The 12,617-nt window shown below is 44.4% G+C and overlaps 1 protein-coding gene across 10 annotated transcripts in view; it reads left to right on the top strand.

Moving 5' to 3' along the window:
- niban2b (niban apoptosis regulator 2b) overlaps positions 1–12,617 on the top strand; it is a 35,283-nt gene that overhangs the window by 10,095 nt on the left and 12,571 nt on the right. For all 10 annotated transcript variants that reach the window (XM_080499114.1, XM_080499121.1, XM_080499117.1 and 7 more), the window contains exons 2-5: positions 7,578–7,708; positions 8,876–9,004; positions 9,136–9,241; positions 10,997–11,164. In XM_080499114.1, coding sequence (XP_080355240.1) covers positions 7,578–7,708; positions 8,876–9,004; positions 9,136–9,241; positions 10,997–11,164 — 534 coding nt within the window. The remainder of the gene's footprint in view (positions 1–7,577; positions 7,709–8,875; positions 9,005–9,135; positions 9,242–10,996; positions 11,165–12,617) is intronic.

Genomic DNA, 12,617 nt, shown 5'->3' with positions numbered 1-12,617 from the left:
CTGCTGTCGTCAGTCGTTTGGAGGAGCTGGAGCTGAGGCCGTCTGCTCGTCATGTGTTGAACATGAGTGGGGATTTGAAAAAAAGCGGAATGTTGACAGCGACAGCTTTTCACCGACCACAGCGAGGCAGCGTACTGACAGGGATGAAAGGGCAGTGCAGAGTCGGGCTGATATGGATTTAAAGTCCCAGTGAAATGAAAATTCGACCTCCAAAACACTCTGGCTGTCGCTTCTAGGGACATTTTTTTTTTATGCCAACTGGCCCAAGGGTAAAATGTTAAAACACGGCAATCTGCGAGAAAATGGCAGATAAACAGTGGTATTTACGCTTCTGGGCGGAGCTTCTGACAATAATAGTGACATCACTAGTTGTGCACACGCCCAAGTTGTGTTTACATTATGGAGGATCAGAGTTTTGACGACGAAGAGGCTGAATTTAACGATATTTCATCGTCATAGGGCATTTCAAATCCAGTGATTGATGAAGAAGACACAGAATGTGTCGTTCTGCCATTGGTGACCCCCGTTTTGAACGTGTTTGAGGAAGCAGAAGACGCTTCGTCCTCGTCTCCTCAGCAGCCGGCAGTTTTCACCTTTGAGGCTTTGAGGCGTCCTGACTTTTGGCAGAACGACCGGCTTCCTGGATCATGTCCAAGCGCTTTTCCGACTGCGCTGAATCACCAAAGATGAGTCCAGGTATTACTTGATCGTCTACTAGCCGCCCGAGCTAGCCGCTCGAGCTAACAGCTAGCCGCTCCCAACGCCCGTGCTCCTTTTCTCCTCTCTCGGGTCTCTTCCAGGCTCAGTCTTTCGTCAAGGCTCATAAAACGCCGACTATAACTTCAAAACACACAGGGAAACAACGCAAGCCAATATAAACACAACAGATCGAGATCTGCACATCTCTTGACGTCACGCCCACGAAGAAGAAGGATTCCCCTCGACTTCCCCGGCTGGAGATTCCAAATTCAAATAACTTTGTTATGCGACAACAGTGGTGGGCCGGAGTCAGAGAAACCTTATAAGTAGTACCCCAACTATCGTTTTTTGCAAAGTAGTGTTTTACATTTCACTAGGTCTTTAAAGGGCTGCTTCTCCTCGCAGATATCAACTGGTTGAAATATTTGTAGGCTGAAAGTGTTGGGTTTTTTTTAAGTTCGGGTTTTTAAGGGTTGGTTGTGCTGAAGTCACACTTGCTTGGTCGGTGTGGGTTTCGTCACTCCGATGTAGGATCATGTGCGGGACAGAGTTGTGTGACTAAGACGAGCGTCGGAGGCGGGACAGATGATTGCATTGTTAACGTGTGATGCACTCGGCTGTGACTCGTACCCCCCCCCCACTCGGTTGAAGTTGAGTCTGCACTTAAACCGTGTCGACCTCACCGTCTTTACAGTCAGACCTTGATTACAGAGCTTCTTGAAGTTGTAATGCTTCCTATAAAAACAAACCAAACTATTAAGATTGAGAATTAAACAACCAGACAAATGTGTTTTTTGTTTCTTCTTTGTAATGTGTACTTGGGGGTCTATAGTGGTGAAGGTGGAAGGTTTATCGTTGGAACGAGAAGCCAAACAGTTCAGCAGTGTTTTCCCTCAGCCATGCGAGTTTCTTCCTTTTGCAAGTAGAATCTGCCGAACTACAAAATCCGTACTTCCGTTTTATCCGTTTCATCCCATGGTGGTTTACAGATGGCAATGCGGAGAAAACACGAACTCATTCGTGGAGGGCTGCCGCAGTCGCTCACAGTGTTGGCATGGCGACAACTCGGTGTTGACGGTGCTGCGTTCCGTCGCCAAGCAACATGGACGACAACCGGGGAACGTATGAGGTGGGAGATTCAGTTCGGGAACAGATGTTTGACCGGTGTTGCGCATTTCCAATAATGTGATTGGTTATCAGTCCAACGGAGGGAGAAGAAGACAGTCGCTGATGGTTGCCATGGTGACATCAGGTGGTAGTGAGGGGTTGAGAAGGAGATGCGATCGGAGGCTGTGGTGGGAGTCTTCTTGGAAAAAAAACAAATAACTTCCACGTCTTTCAGCCGTCTCCGACGGGAAATGGACAATCGTGACGATATCTGTTGTCGGGGCTTAAAATCTGTTGCTTGGCGACAGATGATGTCACGATCATGTGACCACCAACAGTTATTCTCCTCTGAATTCAATGATGTTAGCGGGGAACACTCTCTTCTCAGCATTTAATCATTTCCTCTTTTTGTTTTTTCACAAAATTGTTGCCAAATTTTAAATATTTACAAAACATCGGCCCCTTATTCTGTTTTTGAACCATTTTTGGTGTGCATCAGTTAACTACACAAAGAAATGATTATATGGCTTTCAGCAGGGATGGGAAGTAAATAAGTATGAATGCTTTGTCATTGCCCTCAAGAAAATTGAAGTCATCTGTATCCATAAATGTATATCTGTCCTTTCTCTCCTCCTCCAAACTGTTTATCTGCACTATTGCGCCTCATATGATCTCACTTAAAGAGTCCATTGAGTTTGTCATGAGAGAAGAACACAATCAACATTGGTGAACTTGATGTTTGTCACAGTGATTTTTAAACGGACAAAAACATAATGGGTACATTTTCATAAAGTGATTTTTACACTTTGACAAAGTCTGCATTTCTCTGTTGATTCAGTTTGGATTATCAGAATAGTTTGTGATGTTTTGCTGAATTGCCGTTTGGCATTATTGTTTTTTTAGGCCATGAAAACATCCTGCAGTTCATAATGGGTGGGAATGAAGTGTTGCTGAACTTTCTCTCGGCGTCCTGCTCCTTCCGCCATCTTTCATTCTTACGTGAGGGTCACATTCCTTCAAGAGGCTTCCTGTCCAGAGGACCAGCTGGCAAAGAACAATCCTCTTGCATATGGAGCATTGTTCCTCTGCTGGAGTGAGGACACCTATCCTGATTGCAATGCTGACCCACAGGGGGCTTGTCGCTATGGGGACATGCATGAGGGTGTGTGTGTGGGGGGGTCCCCATGAAGAAAACAGGTTTTAAGTTCAAATTGTGTTTTTAGTTTCGAGTGAATCTGAAGGAAAGGAAGGCACCTCAAAGTAATGTCCCTATAAGGCATGAAACACTCCGAGTGTGTGTTTTCTTGTTCTTATGTACTTGTGGGGACTCTTGATTACAAATGGCCCATGAGGACTTCTCTCCATATATGGAAAACAAATGAAGGAAATTATATAAAGCGAGACTTTTTTCTTTTTTCTTTTTTTTTAAAGCCAAAACAATTCTGTTCTCTTCTTTGTCATTGTCCAGTTTTAACAATTCATAATTATTTGCATCATGGAGTAGCTGTGGTGATTTGAATTTCTCCACACGAGATCAATAAAGCCTGATCTTATCTTAAACTATGGTTAGGATTAGGTAAGTAGCAGCTGTGGCTGAATTCGGTCATAATCCAGGAAATTATGTCAGTCCAATGTGTCATCCTGTATTGTATTGGGTTTTGTTTTATTATTCACCATGGGCAGAGTGGGGGAGGGGGTGGGGCATCATAAATTGAATACTCTAGTCTGGACATCAAACGTATAACACTCCTGTCCAGTCTTCTTGTATTTGAGGGTTTTATGGCTGAGATTATGGGGTAAAAGTTGTTTTTTGAGCAACAAAGTTTTCCTATTTCCCCATTTCACCTTGAAAACATCGTGCGTGGCCTTTATGTCAAACAATACTTGAGGTTATCAAGTTGTGCTTGCCGTCCGTTGAGTTTGGAGTCTGCAGAATATTCATTTACAATTTCATGCAACCGTTATTGGACACGTCAGCGTAGGAACAATTTCATTTAGAGGAAATCAATGGGTGGTTCTGTGAAGTAGTTTTAATGTTGCAATCAGGATAAGAGGGATGGAAGTGAATGTAAATGACCCATGAAGGTTGGACACAAAAAAGGGGGAGGGTTTGTTTATATGAATTTTCAGCAACTGTTAGGAGTTGGCACACTGATCGCCTGGAAGAAATACACATTCAGAAGATGTAAAGCAGATTTTTGGGGGTAGTGACTCCCACTGACGGGCTGTGGAAAATCATTTAAACTGTGACACTGAGCATGTTCTACCTGCAGATAATCAGCCCGATCTAAAAATACATTTATTTTCCCACAAATGTCTCTGGGTTGTTTCTCTCCATCATGTCTCCACTCAGTCCATCACTCCTCACAATGTGCAGACACTCTGCTAATGGTTTCACCAGGAAAGTTAATGACATACTTGCAAATGCAAAAAAAGAAAGGTATTTGGTAACCACAATGCAAAGCAGATGGGTTAAAATGGGTCATCATAACCCCCCCCCCTTCCTTCCCTCCAGCTGCAGAAACACCAAATACAGATGGATTTTCTTTTTACCAAACTATGTAAACCAATCAAAATCCCACAAAGGTTTTAAGTATTGAAAGACATTAAAAGAACAAGCTCTGAAAGACTCTACATCTGAAACACGTTACCTTTACTTTAGTTGGTCCTGACAGACATCAGGTGAAGATTGTTCCTTCATTTGTTCAACTTTTCTGAAGATATTGAAGAATATAACCTTTTCATAAAGTGGTTGTAATAAAAAAAAAAAAAAAACACCTGGAGGTGTTGAGCACTTTCTATTAAATGAAATTATCGTAACTTTTGCATAAAGTGCATGACGGGTGAATAAGTTGGCGCGGTGGTGATTTTCATGGTTATTTACCTGTTTCACTGGGTTTTGAAACGTGGGCCAAAACTCTCCGAACTGGTCTGCGTGTGTGTCTTTATACTGAATTTCTTCCTAATTATTGCTAAATTCCATCTGGAGCACCATTTTTTCCCCCCCTCATTCAGTTTGGTTTGAACCACAACGAGCCGTCCATTCCCCAGATTCCTCTTTAACTGACGTCTGGCTCGAAGCCCGAAGCTTTGGTGTCCTCCGGCATTAGTTTGTTGGAAATTGTGGAATATGGTTATTTAAATTTTTTTCTAATCTTCTTTGACAAAAACACTTGTCTAATGAAAGCGGAGTTGGTTTCAGGGTTAACCTCAAAGTGCCCAGCGTTGAACTGGACTTCAACTGATGACTCATTAAAAACTAGCCGAACACAGTTATTGCAAAACTGAATGTTGTGTTTTTTTTATTGTCGTTCCTTCCCCCCCCCCCCCCAATTTCTTTTTATCCATGTATTATTGTTTAATCTGCATTTTCCATGCCCTGGTTGAAAGTTAATAAAAACCAAACTGGGCACGGTCTGGAAGACATTGTCGCCCCCCCCCCCCCCCCCCCCCAAGAATAGCTCTATTGTTCACTTTCTCCTGAAGATAAACAGAATTCCTGCCTTGAACGCTGTGTGTTTCTGGAAGCATCAAGACCACGTAGCCTAACTCGAGTTTTAAAGAATACACTTGGACTGTTATTAGTTTGGTGGTAAACTTGTATTTAGCATTGGGGCGTGTTCACATGGACTTTCTGGGGAAAGTCTACTTCTCTTGGCCGTCTGTGAACGCTCCCATCTAACGAGGGAACTCTGGTCCCCTTGAAAACGTGGGTCTCAGTTCTCGTCAGAGGATGTGATGTAGCGCGCACTGCATTCTGGGTAAGAATGCAGTGAGCAATTGAAGCTAACTGCGCCAATCACAAGAGGCAAATACGGAAGGAAAAAGTTGGGAAATATCTCGCGGGCAGACGGGGGTCATGAGGAAGTAGTAGTGAGAAAGGCGCTCGGCGATATCTGGTCTGAAAACCGTATACTGTCGTTTTTGGCTATCCATTGGCCATGAGCTAATTAGCCTAGCCAATTAATGAGCTGTTATTTACTTACTCTCTGAACCGTGTTTGTTTTCGTGCAACATCGAACCCCAAGTGACCAGCTGTTGAAATTCCATGTATTTCCAGGCAGTTTGATCCGCTCCCAAAATGCGTGAATTATAATTGAACCAAATGAAGCTGTGAAATTTGTCAATACACTAGTACAAAGACATCTGTATTACGTGAAACGTCCCCTGGTTTATTGATGTCTTGGCATCTTGGAAAGTCCCAAACGTTCCCGAAGCATCGGTGTCACAAGAATCTCGTTTGTACACTCGATCTCACGATCGATCATTTTCACAACATTTAAGACTATTCTTGTTGCTTGAACACTCTTTCTTTTAGAGAAAGTCTGGCTTTTTTTTTCTCGGGCTGAATCGGTCTGGAGTTGCTGTGACGCCATCTTTGACATCCCAGAAATCCATGCGCTCAAGTTTCAAAGATAACGTCAACGTTGGCGAAACAAAAACGCGGTTCGAGGGCGACAAATTCCCGTTTGTTTGTCAACCTATCGACTTTGGCGTGATCGATTTGGACGACTGCAGTTTGGAAATGAGGGATAATGGTCACGTTTTCATGGGTTTATTCTCTGTGCAGAAGTGGTACGTTTTTACGGGAAGTGTATATTTTCAAGATTTCTTTTTTTCTGGTAGGGTAAGACCAGCAGTCGGTCCTGCACTGATGTGCAACCACACCAACGAATGGGCTTCTTATCAGAGATTTGACGTTTGAAGGCCGACTGGAGCTCGAACAAACATCCGTGCTGTGAACTCACTGATGAAACGGATAAAGGAGAGCGTGAGACGTCACACTTTGATGCTGTTTGACTTTCGCTTTAACATTCCTCGTTTCAATGACTCCATCACACGTGGCCGGCCCCCCTGACGCAGGCGTTATACTCGGCCGTGTCATGTGTTTTTCAGACGAACCATTTCAGATCGTGTTGCTGCCTCTATATCACTTCCGCTAAATGGTTTTTCAGTGATGAGGCGGCGTGTCACTGCAGACCTCCAGGCGCAGACGTACATGTGCTTCTCCAGAGTTCCTTTGACGCATCTCCGACGCATGACCGTTCAGACTATAAGGCCCCCGTTGTCGGATGACCGTCTCAGGAGGTGGTTTGATTGAAAGTGCTTGTGGAGCCCGTTCACACTTGTCTTTAGGGCTCGGCACATATGATCAGATCACCCGGAACACATGTTGGCCAGATGTGAATGAGGCCTATTTTTGACTGAAGTAACGAGACTTGGACTGTCCCAATAGAACAACAGCAAGACTATTGATTATTGTGTTTTTTTATTTTCTTATTTTACCAAGTGAGATTGCAGGATCTCTTTCTCCTGAAGAGTCCTGGCGGCCAAGATGGCAGCAGTAGTTACAGTTCCATTTATAAAAAAAAAACCACTAAGGTTTAATGGAGAAAACTGCATTTTTCATTTTTCTTTGCACTTTTCTGAGAGAAATTTTAACAGTCTAAATTAATTTAAATTGTAGTTTAGCATCAGCTGGTGGCGCCACGTTTAGCATTTGCTCGTGGCTACATGGTGTTAGCTGATCGTGTTTGACAAAACCAACTTGATTCCACAGTAACGATACTCCCTGTTGGTTCTTGCATCTCCATAGGAAGACGTACCAAAGTTATTAAAGTGTTAAAAGAATAAATCAGTCCTCCGGTGGGGCTGTGTAGACGTTTTCAGTGAGGCTCAGTCGGCTTCCAGATTCCTCACCTTTCCTGTGCTTCGTGCCACATGCTTCCTCTAACAGTGTGTGTGTGTGTGTGTGTGTGTTTGTGTTGCAGCTCGGACCGCGGAGGTGATGGGGGAGTTTGGGCGGCTGTACGAGCAGCACTATGCAGTGGCTCTCTTCAACAAAGTGCGCTTTGACATCGAAGGGGGCGGCGGCCCGCAGCCTCAGCTGCTGCACCGAAAGGTAAAAATGTCTCTGTGCTGCATCGCCCACTGCTTCCACCGGGAAAAACCCTGAAGGGGAAAAAAAAAAAAAAAAAAAAGGTCTTATCCAATCAGCTTCAGCCGGACTGTGTCTTAAGTTTTTGGCCCTGTTTTTCAGTGAAAAAGCAAAAAGTGTTTGTTTCGTTTTGACAGTCCACTTACACGTCACTTAATACAGCACTTTTTTTTAAAGCCGCTCCCAGAGTGGAACTTTTTGAAAATGCTCTGACTCCATCTCCATGGAAACGGGGGGGAGGGAGAAAAAAACACAACTTTTTGTGAAACATTGCTACTCTGCAAATAGACCACAACTATAAATAGTTGTTCTGAACATGCATCAGGAGATGGACAATAAGAATAATGCCATGAATTCCCTAACATATTATCCTGGGAACTTGGTAGTTTTACAGTCTACAGGCGAACAACAATCCAACTTGGTAGTTTTCTCCAATTGTTATTGTTTATCACACATTGTTCTGTGTGTGTGGTTTCATTACAAGGACAAACGACCCAACAGCACCCACTGCTGGCCCAAAATGAAAACTACATAATTTTCAGCTTTTATGCCGTTTCCATGGAAATGGGCCATCATTTTGAAAACGTTGCTTTGTAAATGCCAAACATTCCTGAAACCAAAACCCACAAGAAAATAAAAGTTTTGCTTGAATAGGGCCTTAGACTGTGTCACAGAAGTCTTAAACATGTGTCATTTGCTAAGATAATGTTAACTTTTATGCCTCTTTCAGTCTTGAGTATGAATATAATTGGATGAGTTGAAAAGCTGTAATTGGGCTGGAATGGATGGTAGCAGAATGATGATTTGACAAAGACGCCATTACAATCATTAAGGTCAGAGTTGCTGACTGCAGCGTGAGCGAGAACTGTCGTCGGCTTTTCAATTAAAGAACTGTATTCATGTCGGCTGTTTAGTTGCTGCTTCATCTCGCCATTAATTCACAAATCTGTTTCTTTCAAGAAGGGCCAACATTTAGATTATAGAGCGTCTTGGTTACTTATTTACAGCAACCCCCCCCCCCCCCAAAAAAAACCAAAAAAAAACTTGTACAATCCTGCTCTCTCATCACGCCTCCACTCTTCCTCTTTCTCATTCTCCCAGTCGGAGCTGAAGTGTTTTCTCTCCCAACAGGTTCCCCTGGAGAACAAGTCCATCTTCTCCGGCTCCCTCTTCCAGTTCCTGGAGGAGAACAAGAAGTTAAGGAGCCGCTTCGTCTTCATCCCGGACTCCTACGGCGTCCATTATTACGAAAACAAAGCGGTGAGGAAGAGCCGGCGGGGACAGTACGGGTCGAGGTTTTACTCCCTGCGAGCTCGTTGGGAGCGTGGCTTTGTGGTAAAATGCACAATTGAAGTAAAAGTCTGGGGGTTTTCTTTCTTGTGCACCACCAGGCCCACGACAGAAACCTCCAGCCCAAAGGAACCATCAACTGCGCCGGCTACAAAGTGCTGACGTCCCTCGATCAATACATGGATCTGATCAGCAACAGCTTACCTGGTGAGCTCCGTGACGGAGAGCCAGGGTGTGGGCCTCTGTACTTTAGTAATGCCTTGTTTACACACAGACGTCTTAAAAACGATGTCCGTTTCCATGGAAACGGCAGAAATACTGAAAACGATGTCGTTGGCGCCGTTTTTGTAATGAAACCACACACCCACGCACACCGAGAACTTTGGGAGCACACAGGCGCTCGTATAGACGGACAAAACAAAATTGGATCGTTATTACGGTGACTGTCAAAATAAAACTTACCAAGTCCCAGGAGAACATGGGCTGGCAGTCACTGGAGGAAAAGCTTCTCGTTATTGTCAATCGAGTCGTGCGTGGCACAGTTAGAAGTGTTTCAGAAAAGTTGGTTTTCCCCCGTTTCCATGGAGACCGAGTCGGCACATTTTGCGAAAACGTGCATTTTCAGCGTCTCCGAGCAACGTTGTCGCGTAAACTTGAAAATGTTCGGTAAATGGGGTCCTCAGTAAGACCGTCGGGGAAATGGCAATGTTTAATGGAATGGATGCTCAAAGGGAAAATGGCGCGATGACGGGTGAATTTAGTTTGAAAAGTAGATCTAAAATTTAAAAAAGCAAAACCTGTTTATAGTAGTCGAAACCCTTCGAGCAGCGAGCGGAGAGAGGAATAGAGTGTTGGCACGCTTCTACTCGCTAAACATCGGGTGTACTCCTCTGCACGTGAGAGCGAGCAGGTTTGTGTTTGAACCTGTCACGAGGCGTTTCAGACACTCTCGGATCCGCTTTGTGTAAACGCTGAGCGCCGGACCCTCCCAGTTAAAAGACGCCTCCGTCCCGAGGCCCGCACGACGAACCCTCATAAAACGCGTCCAGGATCTCTTGCTCCGTTTCCTGGATTCACCGATCCAGACGCCTGCGATCCTGATCACCGTTACTACGAAGCAGCTTATCAACTCAACTGGATCACATGAAAGAGGCGGAGTTTGCAAAAAGGAGAAATCCTGCAGTTTAGTTTAGTTTACCGAAGGAGCGGTTATTCTTTGAGAATATAAACAATTAAAACACATCCACCAGACTAAAAGCAATACTGTTTCCAGACCATTCCTGACTTGTGAATGCGTGATTTAGTGTGATTGTACGATATTGATTAATCGGCGATATAAACGGACGGCACTGTGATCACTCAGTTTCACTTTATTATAGCAGAAATGTATCAGGCAGAATTTCCTCACTCTTCTTCTTTTAGTTTAGATTTTACATCCAGTCGATTTCCGCAGTTCTGCCCAGTGGGATCTTTAACCTCATTATTACAGATCAACCCTCGTGGAGATAAACAGACAAAAACAAAAACAAGCTTCAGTGACTCAGATTTATTTAATTATGTCAAAACAGTTCACTCTAAATTAATTTCTCATTGCCGTTCAGCTGCAGCTTCAGCTTGAGCCAATCACCACCGTTTCAGAATGGGCAGGTACATTTTCCAAGAGATCTGATTGGTCAGGGGGCGGAGCTGTGGCACTCATTGTGATCTTATCGTGAACGTAACCCGTTTGGGAGCAGGTTAGACATCCGGCGGTAGTTGCCGGGGTGATTTCTAGAAGTGAGCGAGTCCCGGTCAGAAAGCCCAGCGTTAATCCCTGAAGTTATCGCGACGAGAGAAAAATCTAGCGTCGTAGTGCGGAATTCATGAATTCATCCCGTTTTTAATCAACCAACATAAAGAATCCTGAACTAAATTAAGTGTTCCGTGTTTTTGTCTTCTGCATTTTTTTTGGTTCCTCCCAAGGTGTGAAGGCCAAAGTAGGCGGCTCTCTGTTCCACAAGGTGGTCATCCCCCACCCCCTGATCCTGTGGCACCCGTACGCCCGCCACTACTTCTTCGCCCTGGCGTCGGATAAGGAGCAGCAGAAGTGGCAGGCCGTCCTCCAGGACTGCGTCCGACACGCCAACGACGGTGAGTGCCGCAGGCCCGTTGGCAGCTCCCGCTGCAAGTCTAGAAACCGCAACAGTCAGCGATTTTTGTCAGGTACAAGGATTCGTCATCAATCTTTCCACATCTTGTGTGAAAAGTCGAGGAAAACTGAAGATGGGGAAGCCAATGCTTCACTTAGGACACATTTACCCGGCAACATGAACTTAAAACGTTCAGTGCGTTTACACAGCGGTGTGCGAAGCCATTAAAACACAACTGTTTTTCAAAACTGTTCCCAAGGTGGAACTTTTTTGAAAGCGCTGAGGCTCCATGGAATCGAGGGCAGGAAATGCAATAAAAAAAAAAAAAAAAAAAATTGAAAACGCTGCCACTGCAAAATCTAGCGGATGAGAATTAAAAACTGGTTTCTGTTCAGAACGACTCAAAAGGTTGGCTCCATTTCAGGAAAAAGGATGGCAACAGGGCAAAGTGCATGTTTTGTCAAGAAGAGGGAAATGCTACCAATCTACAGGAAAATTACCACACACAGCAGTGCTAGCTTTGAATGAACGTTGCTGCTCCGGAGTCGATCTCAACCTGCTAATTAATCATATCTATTGATGACCTTGAGACAAACAATTTAAGGTGTCTCTCCTGAGGACCCCCTGGCTTTCCATCTCAAGTAACCACACTTTGCACAACATTGTCAATACAATACAATACTTTAAACCTTAATTCTAACCACATTGGCCGTGTGCTCGCATAGTTCTACTGCAGTATGAATAAAGAGCGAAGATTTATTAAAATGAGTGTTTATAAGGAAGTTTGGCGTCCCGGCTGCGGGGCAGGATTGTCGGGTAAATGTAGCCTTTGAGTCGCGGCTTCACCTGCAGGCGGAGGGGAGCGGCTCCGTTTCCTCACAATTATCCCGCGGTGAAGCTTCTGCTGGCGTTTGTGGCCGCAACACAATCGGCTGTGTTTATTTGCTGCAGGGATACATTATGGAGGCAGACCATGTGACACGGAACAGCTCGTGAAGAATGTTGTCGGGGTTGTGTGTAAGATTTGGGCAACGGTGGAGTAAATCCCGACGACGCAACGGGTCTCGTCTTGTCCTACGGGCGCTGAATGATTGTGACACCTTGTTTTTTTTCCTCGTCTGTATTTCATCACCATCTCTTCCACTTAACCCCCTCGTCTCTCGGATTTTACGTAGAGGGATATAAGATATAAGTCGCCTCGTGATCGATTTTAAAGTACTTCTTCAGATTTGACGCAGACGTGGGGTCCACACTGATGAATAGTTGATTGATCGGTTCAGAAGTGGCGTTGATAACGGTTGGAATATTTGATGCGAGAAAGGTCTTAAGGCAAATACTTGAAACTTGGAACAGCCGTTTCCGTGGACTTGTGGGACGAACTAAATTTAAATTGAAGACGAACTACTTTCTTTCACATTTAAGGCCCCCGTTTAAGTGAAAACGCAAAACTTTCG

The sequence above is a fragment of the Blennius ocellaris genome (assembly GCF_963422515.1).
Source record: "Blennius ocellaris genome assembly, chromosome: 7".
NCBI classification, from domain to species: domain Eukaryota; kingdom Metazoa; phylum Chordata; class Actinopteri; order Blenniiformes; family Blenniidae; genus Blennius; species Blennius ocellaris.
Note: the sequence above shows the minus strand (reverse complement) of the source record. Positions and strands in the feature narration are given on the sequence as shown.